Below are 22766 nucleotides of genomic sequence, written 5' to 3'. Positions count from 1 at the left end.
TTTGGGTCAACTTAGTGTTATCATACTAAACTCTCTTCCTCCTAAGCGGCCAATCTTACGCTAGGATCTTCAGACATAACACCATATCTAAAAACATGGCCTGCCTATTTCTGTTGGAAGAATAACCAAGTAGGCCTACAGGCAGCCCTCAAATAAAATGCAGAGTGTGACAAGTCAGTCACTGGCATGTGTGCCTGTGTGTGCGCATGAGCGAATGTGTGCATGTGTGTGTGCGCGTGTTGGCGGGCGAGCATGCCTGTGTGTGTGTTTGTGCACATGCATGCGTGCCTGCCTGCCTGCGTTTGTGTGTGTGTGTGTTACTGACCGTGATGGCGGGTCCAGCAAAGGCCAGGCTGAGCAGCATGAGCAGGGGGATAATCTCATGAGTGGACTCTATGTAGGGCAGGCTGAGGCTGCGGTCGTGGCAGCTGTACCCCGAGCGGACCGGCTTGAACACGTCTGTCAGCTCCAGAAAGTACAGACTCACCACCGACGACACCAGGATGGGGAGCTGCCCACGGGTAAACAAACAAACAAAAAAACAGATAAACAGAGAGACTAAACAACAAAACATGATATGTCAGAATCATTGCGTGGTTCGATTCACTCATTACTCTGACTCCACTGGAGCCGATGTATTCTGAGTCAATATCTCAGTTTCAGTGACCTGATGAAGGGGAAGTTGTCAAATCATAACTATGGTCTGTCCACCACCTTTCAAAGTGCAAAAAAACACTACATTCATGTTAACGAATCCTAATTAGAAAGCTAATACATCATTTGGAAATACAACTCATTGATTGCTGCCACGAGTCAAAGACATACAAAAGCAGGGAATTAAACAGGTTACTCTAATGAACTCTTAGTGGTTGGTTCTTAGTCTCTAGTATTAGACAGATGGGTTACCTCCCACAATGTTCCAATCGTCTGCGATTTCAGAGACTAGTTGGTTCGAGGAACTACTGGAGCAAAATTGGCACCAGTAGAACATGCATTAAAAGAGCTAGCTCTTCTATGTGATGTAGTCTTGCAGGCTAAGATAGGAATCATCACTGAACTGATTTCACATCGACTTGTCACAGTTCAGTTCTGTCCCTTGTCTTCATCCAAGTAATTATGTCTTAAGTGCTCAGGGAGCATGGGTTCCCAAAGAGGAAAGTCACGTTGTTTTTTTTTTTTTACAGGATATTACCTTCCACACCATCTCCTAAAGCAGAAAGGAAAGAGGTTTGCCACACACTAGGAGAAAATCTCATTAGGAAAAGGGGGTCACCTGATAAAGCCAAATAAATGATGATGATAAATCCAATTGGGATTTAATAGTGTACCCACAGAGATTTTGATATTGATATTAGCCTCGTACAAACCATCCTGATCTCGCAAGCTTACTTTCTTTGCTAACGAGAACGCAGCAGTCAGGGTGGTCTTGGAACATACTAGGTTGATATACCTAGTTGGTAGTACTGCAGTGTAATGTTGGGTAAACACTGGGGATCCAACACAATTTAATATACAGAGTGAGACATGAATGACTGAAAAAAACAGATGTAATTTTAGCATGCAAATGCCAATGTTTTGTAGCTTACTGAACATGTCAATGTGTACCATTGAAAGTCTGTACGACTTACAGTCCAGGAAATAAGTTACACGTGAAGCCAGATACATGTGTAATTAAATGTCAAATTGGTAGCTCTCTGGGATGCAGTGCTGTACAGCATGTGGTCTGTGTTTGGCCTTGGGCATCCATCCTGATGCAGTAATTCAGCTCTGAAACAGCCAGCTAGGAGGCTGTGACAGAGTACTCCACTGCTGGAGGAACAGAAGGACATCTTATTGATGCCAGAGTGTTAAAGTGACTCCACTCTTTCAATCTATCTATCTATCTATCTATCTATCTATCTATCTATCTATCTATCTATCTATCTATCTATCTATCTATCTATCTATCTATCTATCTATTGATGCCCTCTTATACGATTTTATTGTGTTTTTTCCCCCTCATCAATCTACACACAGTAATAATGTGTATAATGTGTATAATGTGTATTATACACTATAATAATGATTTTTGCTAATTTATTATACAAATAAAAAACTGAAATACACTTTTACGTAAATATTCAGACCCATTACTCTGTACTTTGCTGAAGCACCGTTGGCAGCGATTAAAGGCTCGACTCTTCTTGTGTATGACGCTACAAGCTTGGCACACCTGTATTTGAGGAGTTTCTCCCATTCTTCTCTGTAGATCCTCTCAAGCTCTGTCAGGTTGGATGGGAACGTTGCTGCACAGCTATTTTCAGGTCTCTCCAGAGATGCTCGATCGGGCTTTGGCTACGCCACTCACACATTCAGAGACTTGTCCTGAAGCCACTCCTGCGTTGTCTTGGCTGTGTGATTAGGGTCGTTGTCCTGTTGGAAGGTGAACCTTCACCCCAGTCTGAGGTCCTGAGTGCTCTTGAGCAAGTTTTCATCAACAATCTCTCTGTACTTTTTCATCAAGGATCTCTCTGTTTCCCTCGATCCTGACTAGTCTCCCAGTCCATGTCGCTGAAAAACGTCCCCTCAGCATGGTTCTGCCACCACCATGCTTTACCGTAGGGATGATGCCAGGTCTCCTCTAGACATGGTGTTTGGCATTCAGGCAAAAAGGTTCAATCTTGGTTTCATCAGATCAGATAATCTTGTTTCTCATGGTCGGAGAGTCTTTAGGTGCCTTTTAGCAAACTCCAAGGGGGCTGTCATGTGACTTTTACTGAGAAGTGGCTTCCGTCTGGCAACTCTACCATAAACGCCTAATTGTTGGAGTGGTACAGAGATCGTTGTCCTTTTGAAAGGTTCTCCCATCTCCACAGAGGAACTCTAGAGCTCTATCAGCGAGACCATCAGGTTCTTGGTCACCTCCCTGAGCAAGTCCCTTCTCCCCCAATTGCTCAGTTTGGCCGGGCAACCAGCTCTAGGAAGAGTCTTGGAGGTACCAAACTTCTTCCATTTAGGAATGATGGAGGCCACTGTGTTCTTGGGGACATTCAATGCTGCATAAATGTCTCAGAGCGCTACGGACAATTCCTTCGACCCCATGGCTTGGTTTATTGGTCAACTGTAGGACCTTGTACAAACCGGTGTGTGCCTTTCCAAATCATGTCTAATCAATTGAATTTACCATAGGTGGACTCCAATCAAGTTGCAGACCATCTCAAGGATGATCAATGGAAACAGGATGCACCTGAGCTCTATTTTGAGTCTCATAGCAAAGGGTCTGAATACTTATGTAAATAAGGTATTTATGTTTATAGTTTTTTATACATTTGCCCAAATTTCTAAAAACCTGTTTTCACTTTGTCATTATGGGGTATTGTGTGTAGATTGCTGAGGAAATGTTTTTATTTAATCCAGTTTAGAATAAGGCTGTATCGTAACAAAATGTGGGAAAAAGTCAAGGGGTCTGAATACTTTCCGAAGGCAGTGTATATCACATCTGCAGTGCCTTCCATACCTCAAAATCTGTCCAGCCAGCATTTTTCACTCAACCAGCTATCTTTAAATATTTATGTTAGGGATATGTAATGACTGAGCTTGTTAGCCCATTACAAAACATTGATAGGGAAGGAAATATTTCAACCATTTTAATTTGAAAACATGAGTTTGACTAAGGGAACTGGAGGTATGATGACCTCAGCATAGTCAACCCTGGCCAAACACACATTCATGCACATATGCACACACACACACACAGACACACACACTGCCATGTTCAGCTAGGATAAATATAGGTCAGTGGTACTGTGCCACCTTTCTCTCTAGAAGATAAACTACGCAGAATCTGTCAGGAGGTGGAAGCTCACTTCAATTCATCTCTATCCATTGCCAGGTTGATATTACTGTACTAAGGTGCATCCGGGAAGGCACTGTATTCCCTATAATGTGCACTACTTTTGACCAGGGCCCATAGGGCAATTTACACAGAGGACATACAGTTGAAGTTGGAAGTTTACATACACTTAGGTTGGAGTCATTAGAACTAGTTTTTCATCACTCCACAAATTTCTTGTTAACAAAATATATTTTTGGCAAGTCGGTTAGGACATTTACTTTGTGCATGTGAACACAACAATTGTTTACAGACAGGTTATTTCACTTATCATTCATTGTATCACAATTCCCGTTGGTCAGACATTTACATACACTAAGTTGACTATGCCTTTAAACAGCTTGGAAAATTCCAGAAAATGATGTCATGGCTTTAGAAGCTTCTGATAGGCTAATTGATATAATTTTAGTCAATTAGAGATGTACCTGTGGATGTATTTCAAGGCCTACCTTCAAACTCAGTGCCTCTTTGCTTGACATCATGGGAAAATAAAAATAAATCATCCAAGACCTCAGAAAAAAAATTGTAAACCTCCACAAGTCTGGTTCATCCTTGGGAGCAATTTCCAAACGCCTGAAGGTGCCACGTTCATCTGTACAAACAATAGTACGCAAGTACAAACACCATGGGACCACACAGCCGTCATACCGCTCAGGAAGGAGACGCGTTCTGTGTCCTTGAGATGAACGTACTTTGGTGCGAAAAGTGCAAATCAATCCCAGAACAACAGCAAAGGACCGTGTGAAGATGCTGGAGGAAACAGGTACAAAAGTATCCATATCCACAGTAAAACGAGTCCTATATCGACATAACTTGAAAGGCAGCTCAGCAAGGAAGAAGCCACTGCTCCAAAACCAGCATAAAAAAGCCAGACTACGGTCTGGAGGCTTGCAAGCCGAAGAACACAATCCCAACCGTGAAGCACGGGGGTGGCAGCATCATGTTGTGGGGGTGCTTTGCTGCAGGAGGGACTGGTGCACTTCACAAAATACATGGCATCATGAGGCAGGAAAATTATGTGGATATATTGAAGCAACATCTCAAGACATCAGTCAGGAAGTTAAAGCTTGGTTGCAAATGAGTCATCCAAATGGACAATGACCCCAAGCATACTTACAAAGTTGTGGCAAAATGGCTTAAGGACAACAAAGTCAAGGTATTGGATTGGCCATCACAAAGCCCTGACCTCAATCCTATAGTACATTTTTAGGCAGAACTGAAAAAGTGTGTGAAAGCAAGGAGGCCTACAAACCTGACTCAGTTACACCAGCTCTGTCAGGAGGAATGGGCCAAAATTCACCCAACTTATTGTGGGAAGCATGTGGAAGGGTACCCAAAACGTTTGACCCAAGTTAAACAATTTAAAGGCAATGCTACCAAATACTAATTGAGTGTATGTAAACTTCTGACCCACTGGGAATGTGATGAAAGAAATAAAAGCTTAAATAAATCATTCTCTCTACTATTATTCTGACATTCTACATTTTTAAAATCAAGTGGTGATCCTAATTGACCTAAGACAGGGAATTTTTACTCGGATTAAATGTCAGGAATTGAGTTTACATGTATTTGTCTAAGGTGTATGTACACTTCCGACATCAACTGTAAGTAAGTTATAGGAAAAGTGTGTAATATAAATTTACCAATTTACAATTTCACAAGCGTTATCATCTAGCTAATCATCTAGCTAGCTACACTAGCCAGAATCTTTGCATTGGTTCCCAGGTTTGCATCGGTTCCCATTTTACTAGATCTAGCTGACTATCATGTAGAGGTTAGGCCTGCACTTCCTCTTCCAATTATAATCTGGGGAGGTCAAAATAATGAAAAACGATCTAACAAATATTTTCATTTTAAAATGTTGATTACTTCACCTTGCCATTATCATTCACCTGATGATGAGACAAGATGTGAATCATAATTATTTTGCTAACATACTTTGTGTTGCCGGTTTGCCGGTTTGCCTGGAAGGGGGTCCCTGGTGTAGAAGCATATGCTATCTAGCGTTGCTGACTAGCGTCGCTAGCATGACTAGCGAGCTTTAATGACGATACCAGTTAGTCGTGGATGCTCAAAATCAAGCTAATGCTACTGAACTCATGACAAAATCATGTTTTTACATTGTAGTGGCTATTGATGTTTTGGTTGTTTGTTTTTTGCTTAATGACCTTGCAAATATCACCTGTTTGCATTTCACTATGTGGCTAATCTGGTTTTAGCATGAGAAAAATGACTGAAGTCCCAAATTCCTGTGAGATACTGCGAGAATTTGCAGACTCAGATCCTCAGCACTAAAAGATCTGGTCCTGAATTAGGAGCCTCTCCCTAATCTAAACCAGCAACGTAGTACACCTTTAGTAGTAAGGCCTAAAGGAGAACCCTCGAAAACTCTCACATGGGATGTATTCATGTACATTAGTCTTTCTAAAAACATACATAATAGACTGCAACATTTACAATTTATAAACTCCAGGTACATGCAGTCTAATGAACATGAATATGCTGGTAACACAAACAGTCCTATTTCTGTCCCCTATCTTGCCACTGCCAGACAAGACTGTACCTCTAATCTCACTCTGCTTTAACTCAGATCCAGTGATTACAGAAATGAAAGGCAGGGAAGTGACAGATGAAGTTAAATAATGGATGGCTAGAAATGGAAAGTGGACTGGTTGGTCGGTGTGGGCTATTTATAGCATGTAACAGCAGGGGTTGGAACCAAAATGGTTTCGTTCTGAACAGAACCATTTCTTTTATTGTTCCACTGTTCCGACCTGAAAAATATAGTTCTGAACCGGTTCGAACCAAAAAGAGTACTGATTTATATCGTTCCTTTCTGTTCCTTTTAAACCTCTGAAATCAATTCATTTTTTGTACATTTAGCTTGACATTAATTTACTTCACCAATCAGTGCGGCTAGAGCAGCTCTAGACCGGGCAAGCTATAGTTGTTTACATGCGTGATGGACAGACAAGTGTAGGGAGCGAGATGCGACTGAAATTCTGTGGGTGGGGAAAGAGCGAGAGAGGGTGGAGGAGGAGGCTTGGCTTAAAGTGCTGGGTATATTGTTATGACATGCATTATACTGAATTAGGCCCACAGAATTATACCTATGTAGGAGTTGCTTCTATGGAGGAATTTTGAATGTCTTTGAACTTCAGAGAGTTGGCTTAACGTCGGACCACAGCTAGCTAGCTAAAAAGCTTGTACGTGCAGAACTGCACCAGAATTAAAAACCCGTTTTAGCTTTTTGTAATTCATAAATCCAACGTGCAATGTGATAACTATAGTATCCTTAACTAGCATTGAAAAAGTGTACCCATTCTTCTCTAATGAAAAATCTCTCCCTAATTTCTGAATTACAGAATTACAGTAGGCTACAGTAGCCTATGCTTTGGAGGGGGAGACGCAGCACACACACGCACAGGAAAAAATATTTTCAGTTGGCAGGCTGACACAGGAATAATTTTCTGAGTGACTGAGTGAGGGATTTTCATAGGCGCTTTGTAACATTTTTTGAGGACTGAAAAAAAATCCTGGAAAATAAAATAACATTATTAACTGGTTCCCATGCTTTTAAAATAACGGTTCTGTTCCCGGAACAGTATAGATCACGCTCATTCCTGGTTCGGAATCTGTTCCTTCAAGAATTTCGCTATTTTACGTTTTTTGGTTCTGTTCCCTGAACTGTTCCAAACCCTGTGTTGCAGCACTGACTAAAGGTATCATCTCACAAGGCAGCGAAGGTGTTCTTCTGAGGATGATGGAGGTTTGACGAGTGTTTTACTGTACACATACAGTACGTACAGACCTATAAGACTGTAATTAAACCAAGCATGGGTGTCTTGCACACACACATTTAAGTCTTACAGCCCTATACGCATGTCATTACAGCCCTATAAGACTGTCATTATAATAATAATAATCAAACCATAGGAACCAGTTGATAGGAAACACGTGTTCTGTTCCAAAAAAACTAATAAGCATAGCACTCATAATGTATATCCAATCGCTGACTTCATACTGAGTGGTATGGTGTGTATGTTCATGTGGACATTGGAAACAGCCAGTGGATCAGAGACATGATGTGGTCAATATTGCCTGCAGTTGAGATGTGTGTTGTGGTGCAGCCATGTGGTTTCTCCTTCTCCAGCAGTGCTGTAAAGGTAGCTGTCAGGAGCAGTGGGATGGTTTTCCACATGTGTTTTAAGGTGAGAGGGGCATTTACAAAAAAATAAGATCTTATGAATTGATGAATTAACAAACAGATGAACAAATTAATAAGAGAATGAACAAATATTACACTTATTTGCAACTCCCTCTGTGTATGCATTGCAACATCTACATGTAGCCTAGGTATGCCTAATGCTCTGCTTATGCTCTATATTTCAAGAGCTATGTATTCCCCAGCATACGCCCCACTGGCTCCATTCTGCACTGTATGGGGTGATGCTGGACCTTTGCTAGACCAAAGGGGAGAACTAAACTGGCTTTCTAGTCAGAGAACAGGTTCCAAAATATGACAGATTTGTACTACAGTACATACAGTACAAAACATAACAGTGCAGTACAAAACAGAACATTGCAATACAGTACAGTGCAGTACAGTGCAGTACAGTACAAAAGAGAACAGTGCAATGCAGAGCAGTGCAGTAGAGTGCAGTACAGTGCAGAACAGTGCAGTACAGTGCATAACAGTGCAGTACAGTACACTCCATGTCTTTGATCCATCCTTTGAACATAAAGTTTTCCCCTGTTTAATCTAAAACGGGTTTTCACTACACTGTGTGCTCAAATTGGTTCCACTAGAGACACAAGCCTCAGGCAAGACAAACTCTACAAGGCCACTATAACTCAGAATCTTAATATAATCAATAAGCAAGGTTCTTTAAAAGTGAAGCCATGGTTAAGATACAGGACACTCCTCAAAATAACTACTCCCTTAAAACGGACTATGGGCCGTTCTGGCTCGGACAAGGGTTACTTGCTGCCCCTGACATGGTGATGTAGGTTGTGTAGTTTAAATATCCAGAGACATCACAGGAAATGTGCATGCCCCATTGGTGTGGAGAAGGGATGCTGAACTGGCTGAACTGCGATGAAAGACTGTGTTAAAAAATCCTAGATCTATAGTAATATATGGTATTTGGCAGCCACGCTTCATAGGAGACATGAATCGGTTAAATAGGGCTGAGCTGACTTCTGAGTCCTGAATGTTCAGTGTCTGATAGAGACATATATGCTACTTACTGCCTACCACAGATGTCCAGATTTCCACACACACACACACACACACACACACACACACACACACACACACACACACACACACACACACACACAGTAAAATGCACACACATTAACATACATGCACACAGTAAATGTGCATGCTTGTGAGTGATATTTCTGTTTTATCATCTTGTGCATAGTGAATCGTTTGATGCATAGTGAATCGTTTGGTGCTTGCATCCAGAGAACATCAACAACATGTGTTCGATCATGTGTATTGAAACCAAACATCAATACCAATCAATATATGTAATTCATACACATCATGTACATAATTTGAAATTGAACTGCTGGCATTTATTGTTCCATGACTGCAATAGCCTATTATCATTAGTCATCTGATTTACCTATTTATTTGTTTCTGGTTTTTTGATCATTCGTTGCAGCCCTCCTATTCATGCAACATTATTGTTTTGTTTTGTTTTTCGAAATTATGTCATTTTTTAAAATCACGTTTTCATAGTCATGATTAATGTAACTATCCTGTTATTCTCCGAGACAGCCCAGTCTCCAAAAAGAGAGAATCAACCTACCTCAACGAAATAGAAGCAGGGCAGCAAGCTGACGCTGTCTTTCGTCATATTTCCTTTTTGTCTTTCTCTTGAAGACATGATTGGTCCCCCGATACTCGATAAACTAATAGCGGTAACCTGCTGTAAGATGGTCAAATGTCCAATACTGCTGTCACAACTGGGTGCCAATATCATACGCGCACGACTGCCCCTCGCTTCATTCCGAAGTATACCGTGGATGAAGAGTGCGGGTTGCAACCACAGTCGGCGTGCACCTCACAAGGCTCTCTTAAAAAGACACAGAATCTCCTAACTTGATTTTGAGAAAGTATCCTCGTTGCTAATATAGCATCATTTGCATCTCTTGATAAAGACTTGGCATACACTTGGGCCGCACGAGCAGTCACGGAGTAAAGTCCTTGGAAAGCTGCTATGACATCAGCAGTGCTCTCCTGTTTTACACTCTGGCGCTTTAGGGAAAGGCGCAGGCGCACTCCGGAACGCATGCACTCCGGAACGCATGCATTCATAAACATGAACTGACAGCATTTTAATTAGCTCAGCAGTAAAACAGTCACAGTATACAGTAGATTTCGACTTGTCTGTTAATCAGGTTTATTGTGTGCAGTAGCTTTCAAATGACAACATGAATCAATCAATTTCTACTGTAAATGTCTTCTAGCAATACCTATCAACAGGACTAGCCTTTTGGGGGCCCTAAACGAGATTTGGTTGCCCCCTAATTTTAAATTCAGAGAGAATAAATTAGTTTTAAAGTTAATTTTCTGCAATTCTATACATTATGCCATGGGGCAGAGAGACATTCAGCAATTTTATGGCAAATTCCATGTAGTTCAAATAGTTTTTGCATTGGGGCAGATACACATTTCAAGATCACCGTGCACTTTCACCACCCTGTGAAGTTTACCATAGGTTTTTTCATCTATAGCCTAATAAACTGAATGGTTTCCCGAGTCGTAGTGGGAGGACCACACACCATATTATCGTGTGACTCCAAGTTTACTTCGATATTATGGTTATTATATCAATATTTGCGCATAAAGTCATTTACACCGCTATTTCTCACATAATGAATTTTACGGACAGAAAAAAATCCCACCATGTCGAATGGACAAATTATTTGTCGGCATTATACAATTGTACCGAAACTTCATGATTCCATCACAGCAGTTGTCTTTGTTTTTTCATACGGAATTACTTTACTCACATAAAAACTGTGGATGGAAACATGGTTAGTGACTAACATAACAAGAAACAAATAATAGCTGAAGCACAACCAAATTTCAAACTTGTACCTACTGAATTCCACTATTCTAACTCTCAACAGTAAGTTGAGACCCCGACTGAGTTCCAAAAGATAAAAATGGGGTTTAGGGCCCCCTAACGGCCTGGGGCCCTAAGCAATAACTTATGTTGCTTATGCCTGGAGCTGGCCCTGTCTATTGATCTTGGCTGGATAGATAGCTGCTTAATGTGACTGTGGTTCAAGTGTAGCAATATTGTGCAGCACTAATGGTGTAAAAACTTGATAGCCTATATCTTTAATGAGACTATCTATTACTGGCATTGATACAGAGTGGGTGTAATTAATGGACTCCCATTAATGATTGTTCTCTCCTCAGGGAGGAGAGGACAATCATAATTAATTAACTAAATATTCCTCTTTTCAACTATCTTCAGACCCATTTCACATCCTCTGATGACTTTTTTCATTTTTCAAATATCTATAAAAGTGGGCCCACGGTCAGAAGATAAGAATGATCCAAATCTGTTAGATATGCCTACATTTAGAAAACAAGACACTTGCGGTAATTCAGCACCATTAATGTTCATTCAGAACCACATGACAGTTGACAGCGACCGTCTAAGGGGCAGAGACTCCCCATTATTATGGCATATGTTTAAATATTAGCCACTCGAAATGAAGGCTACCTGGAAGTTTATGTCACTCTAGTATCTGACTAGCAAACGGACACCGTGCCTAGTGAGTAACCTATATTCCTGAATACAGTGGCAAGAAAAAGTATGTGAACCCTTTGAAATGACAGATTTCTGCATAAATGATCCATTTCTGCATAAATTTGTCACAACAATAGACAAACACAGTCTGCTTATATTAACAACACACAAACAATTATATGTTTTCAGGTCTTTACTGAACACACCGTGTAAACATTCACAGTGCAGAGCGGTAAAAGTATGTGAACCTGTGGATTTAATAACTGGTTTACCCTCCCTTTTGCAGTAATAACCTTAACCAAACATTTTCTGTAGTTGTTGATCAGACCTGCACAACAGTCAGGAGGGATTTTGAAAAATACTTCTATACAAAACTATATCACTTCAGTAATATTCTTGGGATGTCTGGTGTGAACCGCTCTCTTGAGGTCATGCCACAGCATGTCAATCAGGTTGAGGTCAGGACTCTGACTGGGCCTCTCCAGAAGGCATATTTTCTTCTGTTCAAGCCATTCTGTTGTTGATTTTCTTCTGTGTTTTTTTGTCATTGTACTGTTGCATCACCCAACTTCTGTTGAGCTTCAGTTGGTGGACAGATAGCCTTACATTCTCCTGCAAAATGTCTTGATAAACATGGGAATTAATTTTTCCATTGATGATAGCAAGCTGTCCAGGCCCTGAGGCAGCAAAGTAGCCCCAAACCATGATGCTCCCTCCACCATACTTTACAGTGGGGATGAGGTTTTTTCAATACACATAGTGTTGTGTGTTCCTTCCAAGCAACTCAACTTAAGTTTCATCTGTCCACAGAATATTTTGCCAGTAGCGCTGTGGAACATCCGGGTGCTTTTTTGCGAACCTCAGACGTGCAGTAATGTTTTTTATGGACAGCAGTGGCTTCTTCCGTAGAGTCCTCCCATGAACATAATTCTAATTGATTTATTTTTACGTATCGTAGACTCGTCAACAGAGATGTTAGCATGTTCCAGCGATTTCTGTAAGTCTTTAGCTGACACTCTAGGATTCTTCTTAACCTTGTTGAGCATTCTGCGCTGTGCTCTTGCAGTCATCATTGCGGGACGGCCACACCTAGGGAGAGTAGCAACGGTGCTGAACATTCTCCATTTATAGACAATTTGTCTTACGATGCCCTGATGAACATTAAAGCTTTTAGAGATACTTAAGAAATCATTTTCAGCTTTAGGCAAGTCAACAATTCTTAATCTTAGGTCTTTTGAGATCTATTTTGTTCAAGGCATGGGTCACATCAGGCAATGCTTCTTGTGAATAGTTTTTTATAGTGCAGGGCAGCTCTAACTGTCTCATTGATTGGACTCAGGGTTAGCTGACTCCTGACTCCAATTAGCTTTTGGAGAAGTCATTAGCCTAGGGGTTCACATACTTTGTCCAACCTATACTGTGAAAGTTTGAATGATGTATCCAACAGAGACAAGAAAAATACAATAACTTGTGTGTTATTAGTTTAAGCACAGTGTGTTTGTCTATGGTTGTGTCTTAGATGAAGATCAGATCAAATTGTATGACCAATTTATGCAGAAAACCAGGTAATTGCAAAGGGTTCACATATATTTTGTCTTGCCACTGTAGGACACCTTTTACTAGGAGAAAGAGTTAGAGTTGATGGGGGATGGGACGATAGCAACAGTGGTGTAAACTAGCCTTCACTTCCATGACATTACAGCAAAAAGACTGTCTAGGGTTGCGCATGCGCAGTAGCGCATTTGCTGCATCCACCAAGGTAATTGACAACATACCGGAGACACTGAAAGTATTGAAATTAATGAGTTATTTTCACGAGAAGGGACCTTGGAAATTCGTAGAACACTAAATGTACATCCAAGAAGCAAACGTCCGTAGAGATACAAACATATGAGTCACGTCTGGTTGTTTATTTATCACGTTCAGACTTCTGAAGCTGTTGAGTCGCTAAAACTCCTTGAGCAGTCCAAGGTAGGACTTTTTCCCGTTATCCCGTCAGCACTGCAGAGACTGTCGTAATTGTCGCAGGGTAGATGTTGAGTCGTAACTGCTCTGCATTTTGTTAGGTAGGCTACTGTTCGTGCAGAGAATGAGAAAATACAGCAATGCACCACATATGATAGCCTATGGCTCTATGCTTTCTAAGGACGTGTGGTGGTGTGCATCGAGGAGGAAAGCTAAGAAAACGTCAAAACATTCATATCGGTAGAGTTTCAGAGTATTGCCATTTTGAAATGAGCCTCAATGTTAGTACGTGTGTTTACGATATTATTAGTGTTATAACGATCTGCCTTGTTACAGTTTCAGGTGCTCTGAACATTATTGTGTTGTATAGGCTACTGTACCCATGGATCCCTGATACAATCTTCAACCTACACTGTACATACAGTACACAGTAAAACATTGATGATGCAATTCATCTGTAGCAGTTTATAGACGTATTTGAATATACCCTTAAAGGGGTAATCAGCTGTTGCTACATCCATTTATTGACTTAAATTACATATGTACCGATTGATTATTGAAGAATATAACTTACATATGACATGAGCTTAGTTCAACTGTCATACCCCATCAGAACCCAGCATATAAGCTTGTTTTACTCCAATGTTTGCAAACCAATATAAAACCTTAAAACATTATTAAAACTATCATTTGGATATCTTGGATGGTCAGTCCTTGCATCCATAGCTCTGTCTATGAATTTGAGAGTGGTTACATTTGAAGAGTTTTGTTCCAAATCACTGTATATCCATTTTCAAAAATGTTAGAAAATGAGCTTTTATTTAAAAAATAAATGATTAAAGCGATTGGTGTGTTTTTTCACAATCTAATTATGGCATAGGGTTGTTCAACGACAGACATGTAGTTGTTTAAAATATATCAGTTTAGGGTTTCAATAAAGAGTCAAATAATCATGTTTTTGCTAAATGCTATATAATCGCCAAACTCCCAGATAAATAAGTAGTACTGCTAGGTTTTACACAGTCAAATGGAACAAATAACCACATTTTAACGAAATAAATGTACAAATGATACATTTGTGACATCAAAACAGTATTCAAATCCCTTGACTTATTCCACATGTTGTTGTGTTACTGCCTAAATTCAACATTGATTAAATAGATTTTTTTTCCACCCATCTACACACAATAACCAATAATGACAAAGTGAAAACATATTTTTTGAAATATTTGTACATTTATCGAAAATGAAATACAGAAATATTTAAGTATTCACACCCCTGAGTCAGTACTTTGCAGAAGCACCTTTGGCAGTGATTACAGCAGTGAGTCTTTCTGGCAAGTCTTGTAAGAGCTTTCCACACCTGGATTGTGCAACATTTGCCATTGTTCTTTTAAAAAATCTTCAAGCTCTGTCAAATTTGTTGTTGAAGCATTTTCAGGTCTTGCCCTAGATTTTCAAGTAGATTTAAGTCAAAACTGTGACTCAGCCACTCAGGAACATTCACTGTCTTCTTGGTAAGCAACTCCAGTGTAGATTTGGCCTTGTGTTTTAGGTTATTGACCTGCTGAAAGGTGAATTCATCTCCCAGTGTCTGGTACAAAGCAGACTGAACTGGGTTTTCCTCTAGGATTTTGCCTCAGTTTTGTCTCTATTCCGTTTATTTTTTATCCTGAAAAACTCCAAATCCTTAACAACTACAAGCATACCCATAAAACATGATGCAGCCACCACCATTCTTAAAAATATGGAGAGTGGTACTTAGTAATGTGTTGTATTGGATTTGCCATTTTTTTCGCAGTATTACTTTAGTGCCGTGTAAACAGGATGCAAGTTTTGGAATATTTTTTATTCTGTAGAGGTTTCCTTCTTTTCACTCTGTCAATTAGGGAAAGGGAAAGGGGGATACCTAGTCAGTTGTCCAACTGAATGTATTCAACTGAAATGTGTCTTCCGCATTTAACCCAGCCCCTCTGAATTAGATTAGTATTATGGAGTAACTACAATGTTGTTGATCCATCCTCCATTTTCTCCTATAACAGCAATTAAACACTGTAACTGTTTTAAAGTCACCATTGGACTCATGGCGAAATCCCAGAGCGGTTTCCTTCCTCTCCGGCAACTGAGTTAGGAAGGACGCCTGTATCTTTGTTGTGACCATGTTCAAATGTCAGCTTTTTTTTTTTACCCATCTACCATTAGGTGCCCTTCTTTGCGAGGACTTGGAAAACTTCCCGGGTCTTTGTGGTTGAATCTGTGTTTGAAATTCACTGCTCGACTGAGGGACCTTACATATAATTGTACAGTATGTGTGAGGTACAGAAATTAGGTAATCATTAAAAAATCATGTTAAACACCATTATTGCACACAGAGTGAGTCCATGCAACTTGTTATGCGACTTGTTAAGCACATGTTTACTCCTGAACTTATTTAGGATTGCCATAACAAAGGGGTTGAATACTTATTGACTCAAGACATTTCAGCTTTTCATCTATAATTAATAATTTAAAAAACGTAAATAAGAAAAACATAATTCCACTTGAACATTACGGGGTATTATGTGTAGGCCAGTGACCAAAAAATCTAAACCATTTTATATTCAGGTTGTAACACAAAAAAAGTTAAGAGGTGTGAGTACTATATACAGTACCAGTCAAAAGTTTGGACACACCTACTCATTGAAGGGTTTTCCTTTATTTTTTAAAATGTTCTACATTATAGAATAGTATAGTGAAGACATCAAAACTATGCAATAACAAATATGGAATCATGTAGTAACCAAAAAATAGTAAAATATATTTTAGATTTTAGATTCTTCAAAGTAGCTACCCTTTGCCTTAATGATAGCTTTGCACACTCATGGCATTCTCTCAACCAGCTTCACCTGGAATGCTTTTCCAACAGTCTTGAAGGCGTTCCCACATATGATGAGCACTTATTGACTGCTTTTCCTTCCCTCTGCGGTCCAACTCATCCCAAACCATCTCAGTTGGGTTGAAGTCAGGTGATTGTGGAGATCAGGTGCAGCACTCCATCACGCTCCTTCTTGGTCAAATAGCCCTTACACAGCTCAGAGGTGTGTTGGGTCATTGTCCTGTTGAAAAACTAATGATAGTCTCAATAAGCGCAAACCAGATGGGATGGCATATCGCTGCAGAATGCTGTGGTAGCCATGCTCGTTAAGTGTGCCCTGAATTCTAAATTAATCACGGACAGTGTCACCAGCAAAGCACCCCCACACCATCACACCTCCTCCTCAAATGCTTAATGGTGAGAACCAAACATACAGAGATCATCCGTTCACCTACTCTGTGTCTCACAAAGACACAGTAGTTGGAACCAAAAATCTCAAATTTGGACTCATCAGACCAAACGACAGATTTCCACCGGTCTAATGTCCATTGCTCGTGTTTTTTGGCTCAAGCAAGTCTTTTCTTCTTATTGGTAAGGATGGACTGTCATTTCTCTTTGCTTATTTGAGCTTTTCTTGCCATAATATGGACTTGGTATTTTCCCAAATAGGGCTATCTTCTGAATTACACCCCTACCTTGTCACAACACAACTGATTGGCTCAAACGCATTAAGAAGGAAAGAAATTCCACATATGATCTTTTAACAAGGCACTCTTATTAATTGAAATGCATTCCAGGTTACTACCTCATGAAGCTGGTTGAGAGAATGCCAATAGTGTGCAAAGCTGTCATCAAGACAAAGGGTGTCTACTTTGAAGAATCTAAAATCTATTTTAATTTGTTTAATACGTTTTTGGTTACTACATGATTCCATGTGTTATTTCATAGTTGTGATGTTCACTACTGTTCTACAACTTAGAAAATAGTAAAAATAAAGAAAACCCCTGAGTAGGTTTGTCCAAACTTTTGACTGGTATTGTATATTTTAAATTCAATAATTAAGTGCAGTACTGTGAGATCTGTATGTAAAAATGTAAATTTTTATATTTTTGTCATTTAGCAGATGCTCATATCCAGAGCGACTTTCATCATAAGATAGCTAGGTGAGACAATCACATATCACAATCAAATATACATAACACAAACATTCCATTCCAGCTTAACAATGGATATAGCATTTTGCAAAAGAAAACACATTTTAATACACACCTAAAATCTATTAATTTAAAATCTGAGAACAGTCATATTTTACACATATGCAAATTTGGTTTTTAGAAATAATATATATATAATATATTATATTTTTTTGTTTATCCAGTTGGATTAACTCTCCAAATAGTCTACCTGACCACTCAGAGGCGTCCGCATGGTCCTAAAGCACACCGTTGCCTCGTTCTGTATCACATTCCAATGATAAAACTGGGGGCAAAAATGCTAATTCAGAATGTGGGAGGGACATGTCCCCCCTGTCCCCAGTGAAAGTTGTGCCCCTCCCCATAAGCAATAATTTCCGATAAAAAAACACAAATGTGAAAAATGTGAAATAAACTCCTGAATTCTTCATGCCTAATCCCTTATATATATTTTTTTTACCAAAACAGGGGCAGGGAAAACACTTTGTTATTCTTTCTACTGCTGATTGCTATTTTACGGTTTAGACTGTTAATATGTCTTCATATTTGACACACAATACTTTTTCCTGACAGCAAGGTGAACATAACAAATATGTCTAAGAATAATCAGTTCTGCCTAGAAGGCACTGCGTGTTTAGCGATATCTACTAATAATGTGTTTTTATGACACAATGGAATAAGACCCTTATACTGTATCTCAAACACGATGGGAAAAAAACTACACTAGATCTAGGAGTTGTTGAATCTCTAGAGATTGAGATAACGCTCTACCTAAGGCTAGGTGATAAAACACGAGAAGATCAATGATCAGGGTGCCGTGGAAATGGATTAAAGAAGCTCGAGGTAGATGGAAACACCATATTGTCTCAAGGCTAATACGTACAGCTCTCCCTGGTGAGGTGAGAGAGACTGTTTTGTGTCCCAAATTGAACCCTTTTCCCAGGCTTCTCATGACAAAAACTCCAATGATCAAATACAATACAATACAATTATAATCTAGCTCAAGATGGAATTCTTCCTTCAGCATAAGTGGCCTTTCAGAACCAGACAAAAGTTGTGTCTGAGGAGAACACTCTTTCCCACCTTGACTGTTCCTATATTACATGGCATTTGAAACCGGGGTACACCACACACCCACTCTGTCTGCATTAGCAGTGCACTGCAAAACAAAACTATCTGCTCACACATTGTTTCTGGGCTGGTCAGGGCCCGATTTATTTTGGGAAACCAGGCCCTGGTCTGGTCTGATCTCTTCTGGTGTGATCTGGTCTGGTCTGATGTACTTAGCTTTTGCCTTCTGACATAAAAGACAAGTAAACGATACCTCCTCTTTAAAGAGCAAGGTTTGGCCCACCACATGCAGTAGAAGCAGAACATGTTTAAACAATGAGGAGACAGTTGTTAAGAAGAGCATAGTTGTGGAAGGGTCCTGGAATAGACTGAATCACAATGATTCCCCATCTCATTCTGAGCTGGGAGTTACTGGAGTATGTATTCCTTCTCATCTGCTGTGGAATTAGAATCAGGTCTCTGCTTTTAGATGTCCGTGCTTGTCTGCTCCGTTAATATGCATAACATCATAGAGGGTATCGAGATGCATGCTGCACACACAAGCACAGGGCCAAGGTTAAAAATGTAATGACCCAGAGGCTAAGCACAGTGATTCAGTCTAAATTTGTTGGATTTAAATCCACCCTTAATTGATTGAAAATGGTCAGTGTTATGATGTTAAGTTTAATTTAACATTTGCTCATTCAATTCACACCACTCATATGAAGGTGCTTTATACCTGTAGCAATTGTAGCTTGATTGTGTAGACAGTGTTTCTAGACAGTGTTTCTTTGAGCTACTAAACCAAACAAATACCTTTCTCTCTCTTTCTCTCATGAGAAGTTGAACACAAGGTTATTCACTGAAATATGTTGTACATCTTAAACATGTCCCTGTATATGACAGGTACTTTTCAGCTATCTCCCCAATGCCCCCTTGTGGTAATGAATATGATAGCAATGTATAGCCTGCTAAGGACCAGAATCATGTGTAATCCTGTCAAAAGCTCATATAGAGAATCAACATAACATCATATCAACTCATGCCAAACATTTAGAACGAGTACATTGAATCAAATAAAACATCTGTGAGAAAACAAGTGAGATGACCTGTACTGCAATCTTAAAGTGTCTCAGAGTAGGAGTGCTGATCTAGGATAGGTTGTAACTTTTGGATCATAATTAATACGGGACTTCTATTCTTAATTGTTTTATGAATACGTCCCCAGGTTTCTAAAGGAGGAAAACCTCTTGTTTTCTACGACAGTAGTGATAGTGTCAAAGATTGTTTACAGGCTCCATCTAGTGGTTAACTGTAGTAGTTGTAAATAAAAGTTTAGGCACCATACATACAGTTTTCGAATGGAACTCTAATTAGTCTCCCTTTGTATACAATTTTACAGTTAATGCCACATTTTGGTGTACGGAAACATGCCTGCAGTCGCAGAAAGATGGGAGCCAAGAGATAAGAGGAAATTCTTCACTTACCTGCTTGTGGAGGTAAGATTGTATTATTATGGAGAATTGTTCCTTACAGATAAAAACCTCATGAATTCCACATGTTAACACATGTGATCTTGTGTGAGCACATGTGAGAACATGATCTCATGTTAAATAAATGTGACAACATGGGGATGTAAAATGTCAACATTTCACATGAAAACATTTCACATGAAAAATCATGTGAAAACATGTTTTTGGAACATTTCACGTGACGTTTTACATGTTAAAATGTATTTTGGGAATCATGATGAAACCATGTGTGTTTAGAATACTTCACATTTCACATGTGAAATTATCCGCAAACGTGTTTTTGGAAAACTTCACGTGACGTTTTACATGTTAAAATGTATTTTGGGAATCATGTGAAACCATGTGTGTTTAGAATACTTCACATGTCACATGTGAAATTATCCGCAAACGTGTTTTTGGAACACTTCACATGAAGCCAACGCCGAAGTCGGCTCAAAACAAAAGTGACCTAGGTTAAGCACATGGAGTATCGAGTCGTAATTCTGTGTTTTTACATGCAAAAGTGATTGCTTTTGATAAATATGCTTTTATCTTCCTTCTCAATGAAAACTAGTTTGAAATTTGGAACATATATTTTGTATGGAAAAGAGACGTCGTATGTTTCTGAATGATGCACCATGCTGCCTTGTTCACAACATGACGGAGCAGCGCAGGTTGCTGTTCGATATGAGAAGGGTGTACCTCCCTCACATATTTAGTTTCATGTTGCTTTACATGTTGCCACGTGTTGTCACATTAACTTCACATCAGATCACATTAGTTCACACGTGTAATTCATGTTGTTTTTCCATAAGGGCAAGGACCATGTTAGCATTTTTGTAAGATGTTCTCAAGACATTTGTTTTACCAGTCGTCAGGACCTCACGTGATGGCCTCAGATGGTCCCAAAACATTATAAGTAATGAAATGGTATGAAGTTTTAAAGTAAGTAGTATGCTATTCATCTAAATTTGAACACACAACCTCTGGATTCAACGTGTGCTGATCTTTCTGCTGTCTGCAAAGTCTGTAGCATTCCTCTACACATTCATTACCCATAATACATCTCTGCACATAGCTAAAGAGTGGCATCTGCACTGCTATTTTAGTTAGCACTTAATCTGACTATTCTCTCATCATTGATTTCCTTTACCTATTTCAGATATTTCACCGTTCTCCGTATAGTTTAATGTTGGCAGGCATATTATTCTGTTTCAGTGTTACTCCTGAATCAATGACAAGTATAATAGTTTTCTTGAGTGTATTTTTAACCAAGCTGATATTTACTTAGAAGTCAAAAGTGTAGGAATAGAGGTGAAACCAGCCATTGACACAGACATGGTAGCAGAAATATCAGAATGCCGTGAACCAAGAGGTTGTGAGTTCAAAGCCCAGGTGAGGACGCGTTGAATAATAATTACTGTATGAATAAACATGTCATGTATGTCAAATATGTAATAAGAAACACTGTATTTTAAAAGCGCTGTATATCATAATGACTCATTTCTGCCACATGTGAAGTGTTCCAAAAACACATGAATTCACATGTGAAGTGTTCCAAACATACATGTTTTCATATGTAAAATGTCACGTGAAGTGTCCACGAAAACAAATATTTTCGCATGAATTCATGTTGTTTTTCCTTCAGTGTTATACTGTTCTAACTGTTTATACAGTTTGTCTTCTGTTAATTGGAGCGATTGTAAATCTAAATTAATTTCTAACAACTTCAGCTCCATCTTGAAAATATTTCCTCTTCATTTCATTTCCTGTACCCTTAGGAAACACTGAACCCAATGAACACAATGATGTAAGCCTTGAACTTCTCAGTTTTACTCAGAGATGTAACTCATCTCTACACATATTTATGAGGGAGAACGAGGGGACGGGATATGTGAAAATGTCACAGCAAATGAACTGAGCTGGCTCTGCGGGTTATTAACGCGGTGATTTTCACCTGCAGAATACGCAAGGCTGTTTAATCACGACTTTATTAGCATCACATGTTCTCTGAAAGAACATCATCACCATCATCATCATAATTGAACTCCAAAATCATCGGCCTAATCGTTTCACATTAGGTGTGAAATGAGCCTGCTCCTTCTCTCATCTCCTCCTCTCAATTTGCCAGAAGTGTGAACAATTATAGCCCACTTTGGCATCCTCACAAATGATTGAGACCTAACACAAACAGTTATTTACTAACAAAACCCACTTAAATATCATCATGTTTACTGAGAGGAAAGTCCTATTGTGTACATTGATGACTAACCACCCCAGTTTCTCTGTAAATTGAAATCAAAGATATCATAGTTATTCATCAGCATCTATCAATCCAGTGGATCTTACTTCATCTGTGCATCTTTGCCATGCATCAACTGTGCTTGGCATCTATACATACTGTATATCTGTGTACGTGTTTCAGTTACTCCCCACTCAGAAAATATAACATCCCAATACATATGAATTATGTGCATGTCATGCAAGGTTCCTGTCCGTAATTTGCCTATTCTATGTAATGGCACACATGTATAATGTCAT

At 39.4% G+C, this 22766-nt stretch overlaps 2 protein-coding genes across 3 annotated transcripts in view; one reads left to right on the top strand and one right to left on the bottom strand.

Moving 5' to 3' along the window:
• LOC115105064 (phospholipid phosphatase-related protein type 4) overlaps window positions 1-10103 on the bottom strand; it is a 39623-nt gene extending 29520 nt beyond the window's left edge. Inside the window, 2 exon segments of the mRNA XM_029626617.2 lie at window positions 326-511; window positions 9694-10103. Of these exon segments, the coding sequence (XP_029482477.2) occupies window positions 326-511; window positions 9694-9867 (360 nt within the window). The 5' untranslated portion in view covers window positions 9868-10103.
• A 3314-nt stretch (window positions 10104-13417) lies between these two features.
• LOC115105063 (phospholipid phosphatase-related protein type 5-like) overlaps window positions 13418-22766 on the top strand; it is a 108051-nt gene continuing 98702 nt past the window's right edge. For both annotated transcript variants that reach the window (XM_029626615.2, XM_029626612.2), the window contains exons 1-2: window positions 13418-13623; window positions 20117-20213. In XM_029626615.2, the coding sequence (XP_029482475.1) occupies window positions 20145-20213 (69 nt within the window). In that variant the 5' untranslated portion in view covers window positions 13418-13623; window positions 20117-20144. The remainder of the gene's footprint in view (window positions 13624-20116; window positions 20214-22766) is intronic.

This window comes from Oncorhynchus nerka, linkage group LG22 (genome assembly GCF_034236695.1).
Source record: "Oncorhynchus nerka isolate Pitt River linkage group LG22, Oner_Uvic_2.0, whole genome shotgun sequence".
Lineage (NCBI taxonomy): Eukaryota > Metazoa > Chordata > Actinopteri > Salmoniformes > Salmonidae > Oncorhynchus > Oncorhynchus nerka.
This window is presented reverse-complemented; position numbering and strand designations above follow the sequence as displayed.